At 43.4% G+C, this 22,487-nt stretch overlaps 1 protein-coding gene across 2 annotated transcripts in view; it reads right to left on the reverse strand.

Annotated features, from left to right (window-relative positions):
- SLC2A12 (solute carrier family 2 member 12) overlaps positions 1 to 22,255 on the reverse strand; it is a 41,355-nt gene extending 19,100 nt beyond the window's left edge. For both annotated transcript variants that reach the window (XM_016204945.2, XM_016204944.2), the window contains exons 1-2: positions 22,128 to 22,255; positions 5,055 to 6,395 (exon numbers count right to left, since the gene is read on the reverse strand). In XM_016204945.2, the coding sequence (XP_016060431.2) occupies positions 5,055 to 6,395; positions 22,128 to 22,242 (1,456 nt within the window). In that variant the 5' untranslated portion in view covers positions 22,243 to 22,255. The remainder of the gene's footprint in view (positions 1 to 5,054; positions 6,396 to 22,127) is intronic.
- Between the last annotated feature and the right edge of the window lie 232 nt (positions 22,256 to 22,487).

Here is a 22,487-nt window from a genome sequence, read left to right on the forward strand (position 1 = left end):
GATTGAATTGGAATTTCTGTGGTACGCTTTCTTTAGAAAAGAAAAATAAGCTATAACATGAATATGGACAGAAATGACTGACTCTTAGCAAGAAAAAAAAAGGACAATTATTCAAATCCCTTCTAAAAGCTCGAGGAGAGCCAGTAGCCCCAAACCACAGATGGGAAATAGCTGCTGATTCTGCTTGGAGCGAAGGGCTGGCTGGGAATTCTGTCTCGGGCTGCGTGCTTCCCAGCCTCGGGCGTTAATACCCAGCTCAGTCCTCTGAGTTGCAATTATAAGTTGGAGAAACCACAAGATGAAGGGTTATTTCCCTTTCCCATACCCAAACCTCCTTCAACCCTGAGATTCTCTGTCTCACCAGTATTGGTGCAGGTCTAAGAAATTCTCAAAAGGACTCTCTTCTCCATGTTGTAGCAAAAAGTAGAGGTGTCTCTTACATATATACATATATCTGGGACTACTTTTAGGTCGTCTGTCTCTGAAATTCCCAATAACTATGATTTAACAAAGAAAAGCCCTAAATGCTTCCCACTACTTGTTTCCAAGCACTACTAACTCCCCTTGCATCTTATGAACAAAACCAGAGATTTATAGAACTCATGCCTATGTGATGAATTATTCTGTAGAAAAAAACTCATGATGGAGTTTGGTAGAAACAGGAGTTTCTTTGGCCATCTAGCATTTCTAACTTATGTGCTGGTAAGTTTGCCCCATAGCCTGACACATGTAAACAAGCATACTTTGAGATTTTCCCTATATCTGCATCTTATTTTTAAAATCCCCCCTTAGAAGGACAAATGTGTTCCTGTATAGTTTTCAAACAGATTTATGCTGTGCTCATTTAAAGGGAGAGAAGAAAAAATATAGATATCATTTCTTTCCTCAAGAGCTTATAATCTAGTAACCATATTCTGGCTAATAAACCAAAACAAACACACTGAAGCAATAACTGTATCAGTAAGGACTAAGTTATATTACACTGGGCATTACCCTGTGTATGTATTACACTGTAACTTCCATTTATATCATACGCTATAGCATCCAAAACACACATGCATTCCCTTACCTGATGCTCACTCTGTGACATAAGACAGGTATTTTTATGCCCAATTCATAGATTAGAAACAGCTTCATGAAGATAAGTGACTTAAATATCACACAGCCAGAAGGTAGAAGACCTGGGATTAGAACCCAACTTTTCTGATTTTTAAATTCAGGCTTCTTATAGCCCAGAACTCACCTACTCTACACTAGAAATAACTAGTAGTTCATATAAATAAAGACCTCTAAGAAATGATGTGAATTCACAGAAGAGAGAAGAATTTCACTGAGCTTTAAGGATAGGAAGGATTTGAGTAGAGGAAGTGTAAAGCAGTGGGAAATAAAGAAGCTCAAAGCGGTAAGGTATTGCCTCATTGCACACCGCCAGGGGGCTCCATTCACTTTGTAGCCTATGTGGAGTCTGTCTGTACTTCTGTATGAATGGTGGCCCTGGAGCACAACTCCATAAACTACGGTGTAAATGGTGCCCCCCGGAGTGGTGCAAACACCCTGATATAGTTGGGTGAGATGATGGAGGGCCCTGAAAGTCATGCAATTTCTCCCTCAAAGATGCGTGATATAGTAGTACAGGAAGCATGGAATTAGGCTTCCAAAGCCTGGGGTTATATTTCTAAATCTGTGTGATCTCAATCTCCTGGTGTTTCTTGTTTCTTTTTGATAAAAGGAAAATGCTGGAGAAGACCATTTCTAATCTACTTTTCATCTTGTAAAGCATTTGACTTCCCTGATGTGGTAGAAAGTAGGACACCATGGAGGGTGAGGGAACATTGGGGGCGTGAGGAAAATGGTATTTAAGAAATGTTGGTATAGGGGATGGACGGCATGAGGAAGGCCTGGAACAGGAGGGAACTACAGTCTCCTAGCACTCTAAGAACGACCACAAGGGATAGACAAGGCTAGCAGAAATGGGAAGAAAAAGATAAACACCAGAGCCATTTGTGAGGAAAAATCCAAGAGCATTTGGTCACTGACTGGATTGGGAAAAGGTCCAAAGCATCAAACCTGAGTGATTGGCAGAGTGACTGCCCCAAGAAAAAGAAAGTTGCCCTGGTGAGAGGGGAATGAGAATCCAACACTGGGCTTCTTGTGTGTGCCGACAGTGAAGCATCAAAGTGGAAAAGTCCAGCATGCACTGGGAAGAAAGAAACTAGAAGTCATGTGAGCCGATAGAATTAAAGGTAAGTGAGATTCAGCAGCTCAGAGGAGATAATTAATGATCCTGAGAAAATAAACATGAAAGCTTTCATAACGCATTAGCGGGAGAGTGGTTTTTTGGTTTTACAGCTAAAGAAACAAAAGCCAAGAGACATTAATGAAATGACCTCACCCCTTCTTTATAAGTAGATGGAATGTAAGCTAGCCATATATTTTAATAATTAATGTTTTCATGAGAAGAAATAAATGTCACAACAACTGAAAACAGAATGCAGGGCCCTTGACATCCCGAAATACTTCTTTCCATATTTACTCCGGCAGTCTTGTGCTGCGTCAACTTAGCTAAGCTGAAACCACATTCCCCAGAATTCCCTCCCCTGTACCGTCCTGGGTGCGGGTTGGCAGGAGGAGAAATGTGCATGAGACTTGAAAGGCCCAAGTGACATCTCAGCCCCATGCTTGGGGGGGGGGGTACAGGACCCTAGACATGGCTTAGCTTTTGCACGTTGTTGTGAGCCGCTGTTTCTCCCTGTTGATGGGGCACAGCTAGTGGACCAGATCGCCTCCTCCAGAGGCTCCCACTACTCGGCCAGCCACACGGTCGGGTCCCTATGGGGAAAGCCAGTTTTTCTCCAGGTGGCCCGCATCGTCATTGGCTTTGCGGCCGTGAGAGACAGCTGTGGGTTCCAGTTTCTTCTCACGGGTTCCACTTTCTCCGAGCAAGGTCTGTTGGCTTTGCTTCCCTGCTGGGAGTCCAGCGTTCCCCCTGCCTCCCCTGCTGACCTGCGGAGACTTCAGGCTTACCCAGGCATCTTCACCGGCTTCCCTTCAGGGCCTTCTCCCCCAGGTGTCCCTTCCAGACCTTTGCTTTCTCAGCATCCCCACAACTGTGCTGGGTCTAAGCCCTGTGAGAAATTCCCTGTCGCATGGCACTCGCAGTGCTTTTGCTTCCTGGACAGAATTGCTCACATTGTCTTATTGTCTAGGCCTTCTACACCCCGCCTCCCTTTAATTGACTGTACTTCATGCACTTCACTTATTCTCAAGGGACAATTAGCTATCAGGAAAGGGTGACAACATTTTAAAATGCATATTCATATTAAATAGCCATCATGATAGACTGAGAACTAATATTAAAATTCTGGCTCCAATGAGACCGAGGGACATTATCCATAGGCTTTAGGTAGGTGCCTGACCCTGGAGCCTCCACAGCACCCAGAACTACCCAGCTTCAGTTGTTGAGTGAGAGACAGAACGAAACTTCTATTTTGCTTAAGCCACTGGTTTTTTTTTGGTCTTTGTTTAGCCGAGCTTGAATTCTAACCAATATACACCTTAAACATTATTTTAACCAAGTTTAGTTATTCAAGCAAATGCACATCAAAAACTTCTGTCTTCTTATCATTACCCTTCTCTTTTATCCTGTAGCTCAGCCTTATAAAAATTACATGCTTACTTACCTAGCAGAGCTTCAAGAAAAGAGAGACTGTCTCTGTCTTGAATAAAATGCAGGGCGGCCTCTATAATAGCCTCATGTGTTGGACAATGATGCACTATTTTCATTCATTCTTACATCTAATGCATCTTCATGGAGAGGGCCAAACTAAAAATAATTAACCTTTGCTATCAAAACCAACACAAGACTGCTTGTTCTTGTCTTGGACAGGGATGAATACTGAATTTCAGAAGACAAGAGATGTTTTCATTTTTTGAACAAATCACCTAACTTCTCTGAGATTCGGTGCCATTATTTGTACAATATGGTGAAAACCTTTTCTTCACAGGCTTATTGTGAAAGTAAAATGAAGTCCTCCAAAGTATGTAAAAACTTTCTAACACAGTATTCAACATAATAGGTATCAATAAATATTAGTTGAATATAAAGCTTAAATTTTTAAAAAAATCATATAGAATAATTTTTTAATTCTCACCAGAGAATATTTTACATTGATTTTTAGAGAGAGTGAAAGGGAGGGTGGGAGGGGGGGTAAAGAGAGAGAGGAGTGGTGCTTGAAGTTGAGGATGATAGATTAAGCACTTTATTTTCTAGGGAGATCTACAAAAGACCTTTTTCAGCTTCTCTGCAGAGAAGGTTAGGCTTTCAGCTGAGGCTAAAAGACTAGGGAACTTCAACAAACCACCTATTCTAGCAAACCCTAGAGAGTTTGCTCCAGAGAAGGGTTTCAACTTTGTCATTGGAGTAGACTGGCTACATAAAATAAAACACCCTGTGGCTATCTCCCTGTAGATGGTTTGTACTTTGTTTAATAGGAGTAACTTGACTCCACTGTCCTGTTTAATAGAGAGTGACATGCCCTGGGAGGTTACTCGAGTGATAAAATATACTTAAAGAACTACTGTGCCCGCCTTCCCACCTCATAATCTCCTCTTCTTCATTATTACTGGAATGCACCCACTATTGTGTCATTAAGAAAAATCCTGCTTTTCCCCCCTTTCACCAATGAAGAAACTCAGGAATGATATTGTAAAAAAAAAAAAAAAATGTTATCCCAATAAACTTTGTTTTCATAAAACAATATAATCTGTTGGGCCATGAATATCTTTCAAGGTCTGGTTCGTCTCCAATCAATTGGTGTTAAAACTATCCTCATGGGAACAGACAATGGCAAACTTACCCTTCGGGTGAATACTGGCCCTGCGCATTTCACTAAGCAACTATAAACCAGGCATGCTTCTGCCAGGGTTATCCCAGTCCTGCTCAGAGCAGTTCTATGTACGATACACCACAGCAGTGGGACGCTCTCACAGGTCAGAAGCAGTTCATTAGCATTTATAAAGGGTGAGGAGGAAGGAATGGGTAATAAAGTACTTACTTGGTCCTAGGCCAATTGAGAAAGCAGCAACATACACAAGCAAGCTGGCTAAGGACAGCCATCGCAAAGACGGTGACACTTCCGCAGGGTCGGTGACTGACTGGTATTCCGTTAGGCTCAATCCAGCATTTAGTAAGGATGCTGAGGTCATCTCCCCTCTCTTATCCACATCATTTCTTCTGGGCGTTAGTGAGCTTACGCTGTGGGTAGTGATCCCTTTAAAGAGCTCTCTAAGAGTTTCATTGCTGGCTGACAAGTTTCTTGATCCATAAAACACAGACTCATCCAAGGACTGGTTGATAGGACTATGGTTTCTGCAGATACTGGTGAAGTTCATGTGGATGTTGAGATTCACAAAGCCCATTGTCACCAATGAAGCTGCCATCATGGAAGAGCCAACACAGAGGAAGGTTTTGCCCCCGACATGGTCTACGAGAAGGGTGGCCGGGATGGTGCTGATGACCTTGACAACCCCAACCCCTGTGGAGGCTAGGCTAGCCGCCTCATTGCTTTGGAAGCCAACAGATTTCAAAACAGTTGATGCATAGAATAATATGTTTGGCTGGCCAGTGATTTGTACAAAAAATACCAATGTTAGGCCTATCATTATTCTGGTCCTCATGTTGTCCTTCGAACGAAACAGATCCCAGAAACTATACTGATATTCATCTTTCAGGGAAGATTTGATCAGAGTGAGCTCCTCCATGGTATCTGAGATGGCTCGCAACCTTCTGAGAACCTTGCCAGCAGCTTCCTCCTGTCCTTTCATCACGAGAAACCGGGGACTTGGAGGAAGAAAGTACATTCCAATCGCTTGCAAAACTCCCAAGGGAAGAACGAGGCCGAACATGTACCTCCAGCCGTGGGAAACATTGGCAAATGCATAATTTGAAATGTAGGCCAAAAGAATGCCAATGACAATCATCAACTCATTCAGTGACACCAGAAGACCCCTTCTGTGTTGTGGGGCAATCTCGGCGATGTAAACACAAGTGGCAATTGAAGAGAGTGAAATGGAAACCCCGACAGCAATGCGTCCCACGATAAGAACCGTGTAAGATAAACTGAGCACCAGGACGAGGCTTCCAAGTCCAAGCAGGCAGGATGACAAGATGATGGCAGCCCTTCTTCCGTACCTGTCAATGAGGACCCCTCCCATGACAGAGGTCAGTAAGGCCCCGACGAGGAGGGAGCTCACAACCATCTCCTGCTCCTGGCAGGTCAGGGCTAATAAGGTTCTCAGCTGAAGAAGAGCCCCAGAGATGATCCCAAGTTCATAACCTACCAGGAGGCCACTGACAGCAGCTGTGACAGATGACAAGAGGGTAAACGTGCCACAACCTACAAGCAGAGAGGAGAAACAGAGGGGTCAGTTCTGAATTGTTATCTTAAACATTTTATGTCTGAATGGGGACTTAATCTTGTATAAGTAAGTTTTCATAGCACTGAGTATAAACACATCCGTAAGTACAGTAAAATAATATGCTAATCAAAAAAAATGGTTAGCTATAAAAGAAAAAAATCCTTTTTCTTTCACTTTTGGGAGAAGGGTGGAGACATTTAGGAAGCCGGTTCCTTCTATTTGTGATGATGATGTTATTTTAAGTTTTGAGCCAACAGTTATGTAAGATAAGCAGAAGATGATGAAGACTGAACAAAGGAGAACACCTTTAGTTCCTGCCTTGGTGTTGGATCAGAAATTTAGATAGCCTGGCTCCTCTGGTTCCACCCTGGTGCTCTAAAGGCAAATGCTTGAGGGCAGGATATAGAGAGAGGATAGGAGCCTCAAGAAGGGCTACCAGCTACCCACTGTGTACCCCAGGGAGAATGAAGCACAGCCCCCAGGAAACCTTGGCACAGTTGGGCCACCGCTGGCTTTTGCTGAAGCACAAGAAGGCATGGGGAGGGGGGGAGGAGGTGTGAGGGCCTTAACAAGGTCAAGGCTGTGTCAGAAAGAAGGAAGGAAGAAATGGATGCAGGGTTCAACAGGTGAGGCAGAGGGTAGAGTGTGTGGTTAAAAATGCTGTTTAGCTCTAGTGAAAGAAACAGGTCAAATAAAGGTGATCTAAATCTCTTCCCAACACAAATATCCAAAGTGCTTTACATTTCCAGGATCCTGGTGAGAAACAGAAAAGTGGGAGACTCTAAAAAATAAAAAGAATTGAATATGTAGGTGAAGGAGCAAATGTAATAATCCATCATCGAAATGAAAGTAATTCATGAGTACTCCAAACATAAACACTGAGTTGAAATTAAATCAGCCATTTATCCAGCTAATCATGAAAACAAATAAATATTTGCAACATTACATGGCAGATATTTTCCTAAATATTCCGGGGTACATATATAGCAATGAAACAAAACAGATGTGGTCCTAGTCCCTCTAGTGAGTCTCTATTATCTATTATTTACGATGTACTGTTTTAATTTTTACATACAAATGACTTGAAAGCACTCTCTTGTAGGTTCACTTATGTCCTCAGTTTCCACATATTCTTTTTCCCTTGTGATCTTAAAATCCTCAACGAATCCCTCTACACAAGGAGAGTTGGGCCAAATTCTCACATTTGTTTGAGAACATTATTATATCGCTTCGTATCTCCACTTGTCATCCTTCATTTTATTTATGTTTGATGTGTTGATTAGCATGTATGTTTTAGCCATTGGTCTCTGATATTCAGATTGGAGAAATAAGTGATTTGGAGAATGAGATAGATGGGGTGAGTCACCCCAGAAGGGGATTTAGAGTCACAGAGGGCAGCATGGGGACACCGAGTCAAGGGCGCAGGGGAATAGATGCCGGAGCAGCTTGAGTAGCAGAAGATTGTCCTTGTAACCTTGACCGTCCCCTCCCCTTCCTAGTTTTCCTGTGAGATGGGAACAAGTGCTTCCCTACGAAAGGAAAGACCCTGTGAAATACCAGAGTCCCTGCCTTTGATCTCTATTAACCTACTTTAGAGAGAGCCTGAGCTGGCACGTTAAGGAGGAGCAGGAGTAAGGGCTGGGGCCAACCAGCTTCTTGCAGTCTGAGGGAAATATCTTCCAAGAGAAAAGGGATCCAACTTTCTCTTCTTCTTTCTGGATTTAACGTCATAGGCTTACTTACTTTAGCCAGGGCTCACAGGACATTGACGAACTGGGGTGTGTGCAAAGGGTCTGGAAACCATCCCAGTTTGTCAATGTTCCCCTTGGGACCCAGCAGCTAGTACTGAGTATAATTCTTCAGAGATATAATAAGTTATTTCTATAAGAATTGGTTAAATTTTTTTTTTTACAAAATTATATATCACTTTAATCTATTTAGGGAATTTGCCTTTAAAAGCTTAAAAAGTTGTCTTAGGATATTCTATGACACTATTCTCACATGGACGGGGGCATACCAGCTGGGTTATATGCTTCAGAATCAAGCTAAGGTCTTCATTGTCTGAATTTTATTTGGCAGTACACCTTTCCTGTTGTGTGCTTTAAGAGGTACTGCCCAAAATTAGCTTCCCCACTCATCTCATGACTGCCCCTTGTTACTGCTGAATTTCTACTGCAGTCCTCAAGCTGCCTGCCCGTTTGGGGTTTTGAATTCCAATTCAGTGTGGAAACCTAGTCCTTCAAGATTGAAGCCCTGTGACACGTTAGGACTTAGTAGAGATTCAGAATGAGCTACCCCAAGATGTGCCTCAGGGGTATGCAGATTATTGTGAGCTAAAGGCAACCAAGATTCTGCAGGCTCAAGAGAAACTGCTCCTCCCCTTAACTACCTAGAAGAATTTAAATTTGGAGTTTGACCCATTATAAGAGTTATCACCAGAAATAACTTTTTACCTACATATATAGCAGGGCAAACTCTTAATTACTGAACATGTTCTTTCCCTGCAATTGCTTCCTGAAGCCCCAAGGTGCCTTAACCTCATACCTAGCTCAGAATGTCATATACACCTCAATCCCCCTTTCTATCTCTGAACCTCTTGTGCACGTGGGGTCTCTGGCTAGCTCATGTATGTGGGATTCCCATACATATGTATGTAATTAAATTTGGTTATTTTCCCTTGCTATTCTGTCTCATATCTGATTATCAGACCAGCTAGAAGAACCCTGAGGGTAGAGGGAAGTTTTTTCCTCCCTCTTAACTTCCCCACAGGTAATTTTCCTGGTGCTGTTTTACCACATAAAAACCATAAAGAGAGACCTAAAGAGTGGGCTTTTTCCTATGTCTATTTTTGATGATAGAAGCAAGATGTTATCCTATGAATGCCAAAAAGGAAAGAGAACTTTTCCAAGAAATCTGTCAGGGAACAGGAGAGAAAGGATGTGGCAGGAAGGTGAGATTTCTATTGGCCTAAACACGATGGGAGAGTTTGGGGCAGTTGGGTGGACAGGAGAAGCAGCCAGTGCTGAAGGAGAGAGCAGGGTAAGGAATCACAATTAGTGCCTTTTCAAAAAACAAAACAAAACTAAACAAAACACCAACCCTGAAGTCAAGCAGTCTGCACTTAATGTTCCCGATGAAGTTTAGCTTTCCCAGCCATTTTGCTCATGGCCTTGCTTTACAGGGGCCCTTCCTCGACATCCCTGTGTTCTCCAAAAGTGCCATGAGGAATGCTCAGCCTTCTTGGACATCACAGGAGTGGCAACTGTCTGGAGCCCGGCAGCTGGTCCCCACGGGCTGCTGGGTCAAGCCTCCCGCCTGTGTGGCTGCTCCGGCAGAAGACCAGCAAACTGATGATGCGATAAGGATTCTTCAATAAGGTAATGGAGCGAAACCGTTCCCATCAAAGATGAGATCACAGCCAGGAGGCTTTTTGCAAACAAGGGCACTGAGACCCTCCGTGAGGGCACCAAGGACACGCAGCCCCCAGAAGCCATGAGACTGCAGCCGCCACTGCAACAATAGCCGCATTGTCTGCCCAGCTCTCGGTGACTCAGATGAAACCACAACTAAGTGGAATGCACTGAAACACTCAATTTTTCCACAATATTTGAGTTGCTGCCTGCTTTCTTTTTCCCCTATTACATGCCTATTCCAGAGTATGTCCATAACGCGCACACAACGAACACTCGCCGGCTGCCTCGGTCCCACGGCAGTGGAAGGCGTGCAGGCCCAGGTTGTTTGGGGCAGGCGGCCAGGGAACTATATGGCCTGGCCCACTGTGTGTGAATGCTTCACAAGTTTAAAAGACACCCCTATTATTTGGCTTGAGAAAAACTTGCAGTAGCTCCAAAATGTCCTTGCAGCTGTGGTCTCCCCTTTCTCTGCTCCTCCCCAAATAACAACCTATCTTTCAAGAGTCCTCTCAAGTGCCACCTCCTCTATGACAGCCACAGGCCCCTCTGCTTCCGCTGTGCATGAAATGTCTTTCTCAGGCGCCTGCCACTTTTTAAGGGATCCATTTATTCACCTGTTTGTCATCCCCTGTTAGGCTGAAAGCCTCCTGAAGCCAAGCACTCTGCTTTACTTTTATCTGTATTCCCGCCTCTGGCCTTTGGCACCAGATAAACAATCAATGTTTATTGAGGGAATAAATAGATGAATGCTAGCAGCACTCTAGAATACCCACCCTTGGTCCCCTCCTCTGCACAGTTTTGTCCGCAGGCTAAGTTTAATATCTAGTATTATGTAATGGCTAGCGTACGGACACTTATGTTTACATAAATGCCGAGCCTTGAAAAGCACACTGTTAGCGTTTCTATAAAGCTATCAACACTATTATTACGAGCCTGCTAACATGAAAAGCATTGCACAGACCATAAAGCGTTTCATTGTCACTCGTGTATTTATATTTTACTAAATGTCAATCCAGTGCATCACCCCTGACTCGGCACTTAGCAGTCCCCTTTCAGTGGACCAGGTATCCCCCTGCAGTCTCAGGTACCACATGCTGGTTCTGGAAAATCCGGGGCACTTCTCCAGACTGGTGCTTCTCTTCGCGCTGTTCCCCCTCCCAGCGTGCCCTTCCCCTTAGTTCAGAGCCTAGGGAACCTGCTTTGTCTTGGAAGATCCAACTGGAACATCCCTTCCTCTCCGAAACCTTCCCAGACCCCCTCTCTTTGGTGAGCATTACTGCATGGCCTTACAGCACCTCGGGTTATACTCTGTTGCATCTGTTTCCCACCTAGATTGGGTGTTTCTTGAGAGCAGACGTGTCTGTATGGGGGGGTCCCACACTGTACCTGTCGCAAGAGCTCGGCAGGAGTGTTGGATGCCACAGGAAGGAGGAGGGAAGGAGGAGCGCTGACCTAACCAGAAAGCTTCCGCACAATCTCCCAGAGGGCACGTCCCGCGGAGAGACGAGCTGTGGTGCTTCCAACGGCTGGCAAAGGTCCCAGGTGCTGCCCCTTGTCCCTGGGCCGTGCGTGGCACCCCACCTGGTAGTGTATATTGGGTCCCAGCCTTTAACTGCTATCCCCTCCTCCCCTGTAAGTCAGTTCCTTCTCTAGCATACAATGCAACTCGGACAAGACTATGGGGCCTCTCTGTACCTACCATTGTTGGACCTTTCTCCGACAAAAAGAGAGGAGCTTTGCTGGCTTTCTTTTTTATTTTTCCAATCCTAGGTTTGATTTAGTAGTACTTTCACAGACACACTTTCCTGGAACTAATTTTTTCTAAATTTTATTGACTCAGGGTGCTTAAACAGGAGACATTGTTTAAGTTTGCACATTAGTACTTCCCTGCATTTTACTTTGTTTTAAACTATCCTTTCTGCCCAATTACATGTACGATTTCCAGGCTTTTCTCTACTGCTCTTCCTTTCTTCCCTCCTTCAATGTGGAACTTCAATGAAGATAAAGTGCTTGTTTCTTCTACATTTTTCTGCAACTAGTTGAGTTCTTTTACTCAAAAAAGATTTCTTCTAGTAGTTTGGGGTACTTTTCTCCCAATATATTTAAGAATAATTGTTTTAGCATTAGTTATATATACTCATTTCTTCTCTTATCTCTCTCTCCTCGTCCTTTCATGTGCATCTAGAATAACTTCTCATATTTACCCTCCACATCACAGATTTCAGATAACAATTCTTCTCTTGCACTTTTAGCCCCCTCACGCTCTTTACGCGTCTTCTCTAGGTCTGTTTGCATTTGGTTCTGCGAGAGCTCCAGCTTCACCTCCGTTTACTCTTAGAGGTTGACCTACATTTCTTTTTTCAAAGTCAATTTTTTAAAAAACTATAGAAAACAAATGAGGTGCTCTACAAAATTTATGTTTCCTGTAAAAAGAAATCTTAGAATGCATGCATTGCCTTTGTATTTAAAACATACTTGCCCCAAACCAGATCTGCTGCATTCTCTTTACACAGTCCCCACAAATCAGTGGTGATTCACGTTTTGGACTGCAAGAAACCCCAAGCCTGACAAACAAGGGCCTCAAACACTGTGGCACCTATTGATTAATTAGCGAGAAGACCAAGTTGAGGTTGGTGTCTCCAAGAATTCTGGCCATCCTTCTGTTCCCACCTCCTCAGAGGGTTGGCTTTTGTCCAGACTTGTCATCATAGGTGCCAGGTGGCTGCCATAGCATTAAGCATAAGATTCGCCCACAACCAGATCCAAAGGCAAGAGACAATGGAAGAAGTCTTAGGGCAAGACCTTTCCTTTTATCAGGAAAGGAAAGTTCCAGAAGTACCTTGGAAGATAATGAGATTCAGGACACAATGCTCCAAAATATGGCACCATGGCATATTGGATATTTTAAACTGAAGGAGTTTAAGAAAATGGCAGATGCAGGAGGGTCCCTCTGGCCTTCCCCTCGCTCTCCCCCTGAAGCGGGTCATAAAGCCCTGTGAGAAGTGCCCTCCCTATACTAGAAGAAAAGGACCGATCTTATCTCCAAAGAGACGCCAAGAGGAATCCGAACAAGCAGGTCTTGTAAAATTTCTCCCAGTTTACTACACTTATCTCACACTCCCTCATCTATCATATTTCTACATCAAACCTGGCATAAATATACTCAAGTTCAATGATTTTTTGGGTCTTCATTTCCTTATGAAGACTCCCACACCTCATCAAACTTATATTAAAGAAACCTGGATGCTTTTCTCCTGGTTACTCTGTCAGTTTATTTTCAGATCCCTCATGGGACCCTAAGAGGATTGAGGAAAACTTTTTTTCTTCTCTAACAAAGTCATCCTAATGTCTCATTGACCAAAACCAGCGGGATCCATGGTCAAATTTGGCTGCAAGAGAGACTTAGAAGTGAGTATCTGAATCTTTTAGTTCCCCAAGTAGGAAAGACACAAAATCAGAAGGGAGTTGCAACAGCTGTTAGGTTGGCTGCGCCTGACCTCATTCTAGCCACCCAGTTGCAGTTGCAAACCCCGCTTAGTTAGACCTGGAGGAGCAACTGATGTGCACAGTTGCTAGCCAAATTTCTCACAGCTAGAAGTTATTTTTCTTGTGTGGCTCCACTGGACTCAGAAAGAAATTTATTTGACCTCCTGACTCTGAATAAGGGATATTATTCCTGCATTATTTAAAGCAGCCTGTAGGTTTTTGCTTGTCAAAAACAGTACATGCAAAACTGCACCATTCCAGTGGCTCCTCTGGGCTTTGCCCCTTCTTACACTGATTTCATATCTCAAAATGCAGTGAGTACTCTTTCCTATCTAGCCCAAGATTGCTGAAATCTTAGAAATTGTAGCTCCTGAAGAGATATAGAAAAAGAATAATGACAAGACAGGATGGGAAGAATTGCACTCTGACCACCTAGGTAAGCGGCTGTAGGGGCTATGAAGACATCTTCTCTTTCTCTGGCTGGTGAACATTCTTTCAACGAGGGATGCACAGTGAGAGCTTGTGGAAATCTAACATTTTACTGCCCTATTTTATACATCATCCAAATGTTTGCCTTTTATTTAGGATTAAGTCAGAACTCATTGGCAAATATGTCTGACTTTAATGCTATTATAATTTTTCATCTCTTTCAATGTTTTGTGGGGATTTTCAATAGATAGTTAAAAGGGGTGAATCTGGAGAACAAACCTCTAGGGTGGAGGTTCTCAACGCGTGTGAGATGTGGTCAGTATAGGACATTTTAAAATTGACAAGGTCTTTTAAAAGCATCTTCATTCCATCAATGATTACTGACTGCTGGAAAAAGTAGTAAGTAACATATATATCTGTACTTCAAGATTTTAAACATGTAAATGTGATAATTTTTTTAAATTCAAAGTGCTAGTGACTGCATAGTAGCTTTCTGTCATTTTATATTTTCTAGTCAATATAAAAAACTGTGAAGACTACTATGTGAGAATTTGAACTTGTTTTACTATTTTAAAAGGAGTCCGTGTACTTAAAAAAGGTTGAGAATCAGCCTTGGTTCTTTAAAATTCTTTACATAGGGAAGTGAAATGGGAAGAAAATAAATAATTTTGTAAAGCCTGTGGCTGTAAAACTCTTAGGAAGAGCATTTTATTTACTGAAAATAAATGCCTGGATGGCACGTTGATAATATACAGGAAAGGGGGAGAGAGAAGGAGGAGATGCCAAGATGTTTTGCACAACATAAAGGCAGAATGCTGATGTGTGTGTGTGAGAGAGAGAGACAGAGAGAGAGAGAGAGAAGGAGGGAGACTAAAAGGTCCAGAAATAAGAAAAAAGGTCAGGACAGGTTGTCAAGTGGGGGGTGGGATGGGGGTGGGGGATGTGGAGAGAACACAAGGGAACAATAGGCAAAAGGTCTGTGGATTTTTTAAAAGTTGGTTTACAAGAAATTCCTTATGGTGGATTTGACAAGAGGATTTTAAGAATGGGCCCAGCTAATACTTAATTGCACTAGAGCCCTTTTCAAACTTACAAAGAGCTTGTATGAATGGCATTTGAGTATATGAAGTAAAGGGGCCACATATGGATTCAGCACAGGGAAAAGCCTAGCTGTAGGAAGGGCAGGGCAGGGGTCCGGTGGAAGCAGGAAGTGGATTCAAGAAGCCATCAGAAGAACAAGTCCCCTGAGGCAGGAGGAGGAGTGGGGGGCAAAGAGGCATGTGAATTTAACCTTATGGGGGGCTGGAGTTATTTTTATTTAAATGATAAAAGAATGATGAGCCCATAAAGCTGGAGGATTTGGAGACTTGCAGGTGAGGTTCTCCAAGACTCCCTAATTCTGTCAATACTACCATCGCTTTCAGGAACTTTCTTGATTTCTCTGAAACTGAGAATTCCTCTCTGAGGATTCCTCCTCTTGTGGTACTTAACCCACAAAGGCCCACGCTGTTGGCCCTGCTTACATCTTCAGGTTCCTTTGTCATCTTCTTTCCCTTCTTTGAACTCTGTGCTCTCATCATACAAAATTATTTGCAGTTCCCTGAAGGTGACATTCTTCTCCAAACTTATATACAAGCTAATTTCTCTGCTTCGAATGCTCTCTGTAAATCTATTGGCCTCAGTTATACTTTCCTGATTCAGCTTAGCAACACTGTCTTCCAAGCTCCTTTGAAAACTGGCCGAGCTGTCCCTTGTGCACTATCATAATATTATTTGTCTGGCCACCCACTCCATTGTAGGCGTCCTGATCTCTTGTTTCTCTCCACCAATTGCTAATAAGCATCTGCATGGGTGTTTCTTGTTCACCATTGGACCCAGGGTCTAGCATCATGTCTGAATCCTAGTAGACAGTCAAAATTTGTTAAATAATTGTCTTGTAGTTATTTAGATTCTTACCTTTCTCATGGGTTGGTAAACTCTGTAGACATGAATAACATCTTAGTTTTGTTTTTTACCTTGAAGTATCCAGCACCGTGCCTCTCTATAAGTACTGTTGAATTGTTCTTTAGTTCAGCTCAACAAACACTTCTTAACTCATTTACTCATTTAACAATTCAGCACGTACCATGTGCCAGCACTATCTTAGACATAGATGGCAGAGAGGTTTATCTGGGTGGACAGTGTAGTCAGCAGGATGGTCACTGTGAATACTGTGTTGAGGCATTTTCTAGGTTACATCTGAATTTGGTGGCACAAGATGGTGGCACTTGTGCCACATGTGTGTGATCCCTGGTGGGAATGCAGAGTTAGCACTGCACAGAGCTCCTGACTCCAACTTCCACAAAGTGTGGCAACAGGTGTGTGCAAGAGCAAAACATTTTGGATAAAATAATACAGACATAGTTAACACTTCCAGAACCTAACAATGCCAGGCAGGCCTGAGTCATATGTGTTTCTGAGAAGCTGTTACTTCCAAGGGAAACACAATTTAACAGTTTAAAGGTAAATTGCACTTGATTTACTTAAGGAAAAAAATATGCTCCTATAAGTTAAATAAAAGAATGCATTTTTTCTCCTGATATTTTGGCAGAACAGCATGAAGGCAAAACTCCTAAAATTAGAATAATGTGATAAATTACTTTAGTCTTATTATTGCTTCTAGTTAAATTGTATGGAAAAATTAGTATATCACAGTTAGCAAATGCTTAAATGAGTGTGCTGTGACATAGGAAGGAAAATGATACCATTGAACCAAATTAAAATAGAAAATAATCCATATGAACTTATGATTTACTATAAAGGCAATATATTTGACTCAAAGTTTCAGCTGGGAAATATTTGGGAGGGCGGTGAATTCAGGTTTTGTGCCTTTATCTGAAACTGGTACTTTTTGAGGGAAGATAGGATGGGAAATCATCCTTACATGGTCTTTGGTCTGAGGGGAAAAAGGGTTTGGTACCCCAAAGTATGCCTTTTGGAACATTGATTATTTTAACCTGGTTATTTTTAAGAAAAGAAAGACTCAGGAAAAAATCCTTGACCTCTCCCTAACTGCCTAAAAGAATTTAGAGAGAGGGCCTGACCCAGGAAGAGAGCTACCATCATAGACAACCACAGTTTAAAATGAACTAGGTGTGACAGACACAGAGGAACCTAGCAAGGCCCCTTTGATCAAAGTCTTCTCTGTGTCCCACTATTAAATGTGGCCCAGCAAACATTTATTTACCAAACCTTTGCTTTTCATCTCCGTATGAATTGCCTTCCTACTCTGTGATGTCCCAAACCACAACACCCCTCTCCCTCCTTAGCTGACGGTGGCATGTAAGCCTCAACCGTCTCATCTGTGCTCCAGTCTCATATTCTTGTGGGGCTCCTGTATGTATATATGTAATAAATTTAGTCATTTTCTGCTGTTAATCTGTTTCATGTTAATTTATTAGTCAAGCCAGAACTTAGAAAGGTAAAAGGAAAATTTATTTTTCTGCTGCCATAGGTCAAATAAGCCCATTCCAACTTTTCCTTTCTCGTGACCATAACTTGGTGTCCTTTTACATTGTTTCATTCCCTTATTTTATTCAACAACTCATCTTCTTGTGGAAGACTGTTTATGAGAAACAAAACTGAAGTAGGGTGCCCGAACTCAGCTCCATTTAAGAATCTTATAGAACCAGTTCTTGCTCATAAAATCTGAGAAAATAGCTGCTCCAGCTCTTAGAAGCCCAAGTTAATTGCATTCTAATGGAGGGAGTTTTGGCGCTCTCAGAGCTCTTTGAAGCCTGAGGCAAAATAGTGCTTGAATTACTCCTGTTGAGAAAATGTTACCTACAAAACCAGGCTTAAGAGCTAACTATTCTTGAATGAAAAATATAATCCTGCACAGCTATAGCAATTAAAAATTACATTTTTAAATCAGCTGACTTATCTTTTATATATACCTGTAAACTGACATTTCCTTAGGCAGCTCCAGGGTGGATTCATTGTATTTTGAGTTCTGTTTTTACCACCTACTCTAAGATCTAGACCACTAGAAAGTAATCCCTTGAGAATTCACAAAGAACATGTCTCGAGAGCTCATATTAGGGTCCTATCAGCTACCATCAGGCCTGTTCCTGGGATCTCCAGGCCTCAACTACTGCTGACAATCTTACTGAGAGAAGAGCAATGTTTAAAATAATTAACAACTGGAACAGGGGCACTGAGCTACCAGAGTAGACATTGACTGTAAAACCAGCTCATGCTCCCTGGTGCCTGCCAGCTAATTTCAGTCAATCCAGGTCAGCAGCACTGCTTGGCGGCTCCTTGGCCTACCTTCATCCATATTTGCCAGGACCTGCCACCACAGGTTCCCATGAATGTGTGTCTGCTGCTGCCGTGGCAGCCAAGAGGTGGTCTGTGGCAAGTGGCAGCCTCTCTGCCCTTCTTGGTGACATGATCTTAGAGTGGAACAAGAGCTCTTTAAGATCTGGGTGAGCCAGTGCTCTTTCCCTCCCAAGAGCACACCCGTACCTTTCCCCTTCCCCAGGGGCATGCATCTCCTAAACTTTAAGGGACCCCGTGAGGTTTGCAACCAGGACAGCAATGGGCAGTGGCAGTTTATCCCAGAAGCCATGGGCCATGCAGACCCCACATGCAATGGACTGAAGGACTGCAGGTGGGAACACAAGCTTAGCTAGCCTGATGCTGGATTGAACTGTGTAAATATGGAACAGGAACTTTGGGCAAGGGCTTTCATCCTACTCTGCTAATGACAGCTGGACTTCTTTCATGGAGGGACAGAGGGAGAAGAGACCTTGGAAACTCAAGGGTTTAATTCCACACAAATGAATGCTGCTCATTCTCAAAAAAAAAAAAAAAAAAAAAAAAAAAAAGGGATCTGGGTGAACCAAACACCACCCAGAGTTTGTCCTGAAACAGTTCTTACCATGTTTATTTAGAGCTTTCTTGCTTCTTAGATCTTGAAGAAGCCACCTGTCCAGGCCTTACAGTAATGAAAATCCTCAAGTTTAGACTTTTTGTAACTTCTCTTTTTAATATATGGAAAGTCTGGAAAATTGGGAATGGCCCTGACCTGGATCTTCCTAAAGTGGCTAGTCTGTTGTTAGAATTGCTCCTCTCATAATTAAAGCTTTGATATTAGATCAAGCTGGTTGACCTGACTCTCTCTTCCCTGGGGATAAGTGTGTTCCCCAAAGTCTCCTACAAGTAGACTTCCCCTCAGGCTGCGCAAGGAAGCTTGAGAAAGGAAGCTGGGCCTGACTGAATTCAAGGGGCCAGGTTAAGCTAAATCTGGGAGTCCAATACTCAGTAAGAACACTGTAAATATACTCCAACCAAAAAACCATGGCCTGCCTAACCAGAGTAGTGATGGGCTTGCGGTTTGCTCAGTGTGATCCCCAACCAGGAGCCTGCCTGTTCAGGACTAGGAGGAATGGGAGGGAGCAGGTAGGGAGCCAGGACACAGGGCCTCCCTTTCTCCATCTCCCCTCTTTCCACTAGAGCTGGCCATGCTTACCTGTTTTATGTACTGACCACCTACTCAGCTTCCATTTGTAAAAAGTTCACAGCCTTAAAAATATTTGAGATTTCCTTAGAGTATTTATCTGATTAGTGGAAGTGTGCATTTATTAAATCTCAGACTGTGGCATCTGGGATTTAGAAGAGCCTTAGGGAGCATGAAGTGCAGCCCTCTCTGCCTGATCAGCTCGACCTGCAGTGCTGAGAACCTGCACTCATACAATGAATATTGTTCTTGGTTTCTGCTCTTTAGGGAAGATCCAAGAAGAAAAAGCAGTGCTGGTGGGGCAAAGAGAGGTTTAAGGAAATCTTCACCCTAGCCAGGTGTTTGAATCATGAAACTGAAAGAGCCTGGGGGACCCAGCAACTGAGATGAAGGAACAGGCATTAGGTGTAGGCCAGAGATGGCCAGGGCCAGCTTTGCACCAGCCACTGCATGAACTTGGGCCAACCACACATCTTCTGGCCTCATGTCCTGCTTAGGTGAGATGCTCTAGAAGGCCATGCAGAGGTTTCCCAATTCACCTATATCTGTTGTTGGCTCTAGGCACCAGGGTTTCAAATTGAGCTCAACCCTGCCCTATGAAGTCAGTTATAACATGTCTATGAACACTGAAAAATTTACTTAAAATGCACCCATTTTGAGTCATAGATTTTTGAAAATGAATTTAAATTCATTATCTTCTAGTCATTGAAACGAAGCATTCTTTCCAGCTTAAAAGAGGTTGGTCAAGGAAGAACTGTCAACACTTTTTGCTGTGTGTAATAGCATTAAGGGGGTGCAGTCACAGAGCTTAGGACTTTTGTTTCATTTTTCAGTATCTCAAATGATTTAATTACCTTGTCCTGACTGTGTAACGCATTTCTCCTTGTGTTTTAATTGTTCCATCCAGGACTAGAGAAAAATTTGCTACCTTCAACGCAGGAATTGTGTGATAATTATTAAGCATATTTTAAATACTCTGAATGAAACTTGGAAATTTAAAAATATAAAGAAGTCGAAAGGAGTATTTGTCAAATATTATTTCATTAAACCTCAACATTTTCATCAAACATACTAAAATATAATCCCAATAACTGAGGTTAAGTAACCTCTCAAAACTACAGAGTCAGTCTACACTACACATTAATTATATACATATATATGTATATGTATAATTAGCTTTGGTACCAAGAGATGTTTACAACTTAGAAAAAATTACAAAAGTCATAATAAAAGGTTTGGCTTCATCTAAATACGAACTATATGTACCATAAATCAAAGCTGATTTCATTTAAACTTTTACGGAAACATTTAGGCTTCCCCTTCTACATAATAAAGTTTCACTAAAAAAAAAAAAATTATAGTATCTATTCACTTATCACTTCTTTTCAACAACACAAACAGCTGCACTTTATATTTTGCATATGTATTCAACTTTTGCAAATGTATACACATCTTACCTTCCCTGGGGATAACTATGAACTTGTGTGACTTAACCTATTCAGAGTACACTATGCTTTCAATTTATTATTGATAAAGCCATATCAATAATAAATAGTCAATTTTCAATTGTTACAGTGGAGGCCCCTCCAGGAAAAAGTTTCTTTTCATCTCTGTGTCATTATCACTGACACTATTTGAGGTCACCTTTCTGTGGCTGTCACTGCCTCAGTTTGCCCTTCAGCTCCATCCTGCAGAAGTTCAGAGAGAACTTTGTAACTCTTTCCCTTCACCCACCAGTACGAGTTTCCCTTGCCTGCTCTCAGCCTCAGGGGCCGGAGAACACACTTGGAGAAAGCTCTGCTTAAGAGAGAGCTGGGCCATGTTGAAAGATGGCCCCGTGTATTACTCATTCTTGACTGGAAGTGGGAAATCAACAGAAGGCTGAGCAAGGAGCAGGACAGGGAGAAAGGCTGCTCCTCAGACCCCAGGAGGCCCCGCTCTGTGCCCCCAGGAGGGAGGCTGTGGAATGGGTCCCTGGAGCCCACACCCACAGTGCGAAAGACCCACCCAAGGCGAGCGCTCTCCTGTCATTTCGGGTTTGGGACATCCATGAAATTCCAGGGCATGGCCTGGGGATGTGCGTGCACTTAGGAGGAGCAGAAGGAGCTGAGGGAGGGATAGAAGGAGGCTGTACTCTGTGCCCGGCTTCATTTCACATGAGTTTGTCTCTGTGCTTCTGAGAAGAACCCGAATGAAAGGGCAGAGGCCGCCGAGGTGTCAGAGCGCCTGTGGGGCTGCTAAGTGTGGGACCGGAGAAAAGCTTCGGTGTAGCCGAGACAACGGAAATGAATGAAAACTTCAGCAGATTCCACCTCCAGGAGAAAAAGCATTACACCTCAGTTCAGAGGGCCGCGTTTAAAGAAAGCAGGAGCACGGAAGCAGAGGTTTTAGGCTCCCAGTGGCATAAAGCTCCAGTTCCTTACAAACAGATGCTGCGAACTTAAAAAAGCAAAGGTGTGTTCATTGATTATGTAACTAATAATTTCGTGAATCCTACTTAAAATACTGATTTAACAAATGGTGGTTATAAGGTCCACTTGTTACAGATTGTCCATTTGTGACAAGTGAAAAGGTGCGTGGGTGGGTGGGTGCGTGTGTGTGTGTGTGTGTGTGTGTTTACATATGTGACTGTGTTGCCGGTGAATTGTCCCCAAATGAAAAAACATTGGCACGTTACACGGTCAGCACAATCGAGGGGACCCAGCTTAGCAATCTGTGGGACTTCAATCTTCACATTAGAGCTCCTTGTCACTCGTCCCAGCAGACCCTGTCCCCTTCTCTCCGTGCACCTACACGCTCACGTGCACACACACACGCACACACACACGCACACACACACACCCGCGAGTGAGAGCGCGTTCAGCCCGTCGGCCTCGCTTTACCTCTGGCCCAGGGGGGGTGCCGGCGGCCGCGGGCTCCGTCGCTGCCGTCCGTCTCGGCGGGGGTCCCCTTGGGGTTCAGCGGACCCGGGCCCTCGGCGTTCTCAGCAGGGACCATGGTGAAGCTACAGCCCTTCCCTCCGCCCCGAGCCGCCCCGGCTGCCCCCCGCGACAGCGGCGGTCACCGCCCCCATGTCGCCCGCTAAAGAAGGTGGAAAGAAAAAGAAAAAAAACCACAACTTCGGGCAAAGCCGGTGTGATCTGTGACCAACTTTGTCTCTACCCCCGAGGGCTTTGCCCTTCTCGGTGACACAGCTGTTGCCGTTCCCAGCGGCCTATCGCAGGCAGGGGGCGGGCCGCTCC

This window comes from Miniopterus natalensis, chromosome 5, assembly GCF_054644295.1.
Source record: "Miniopterus natalensis isolate mMinNat1 chromosome 5, mMinNat1.hap1, whole genome shotgun sequence".
Taxonomy (NCBI): Eukaryota; Metazoa; Chordata; class Mammalia; order Chiroptera; family Miniopteridae; genus Miniopterus; species Miniopterus natalensis.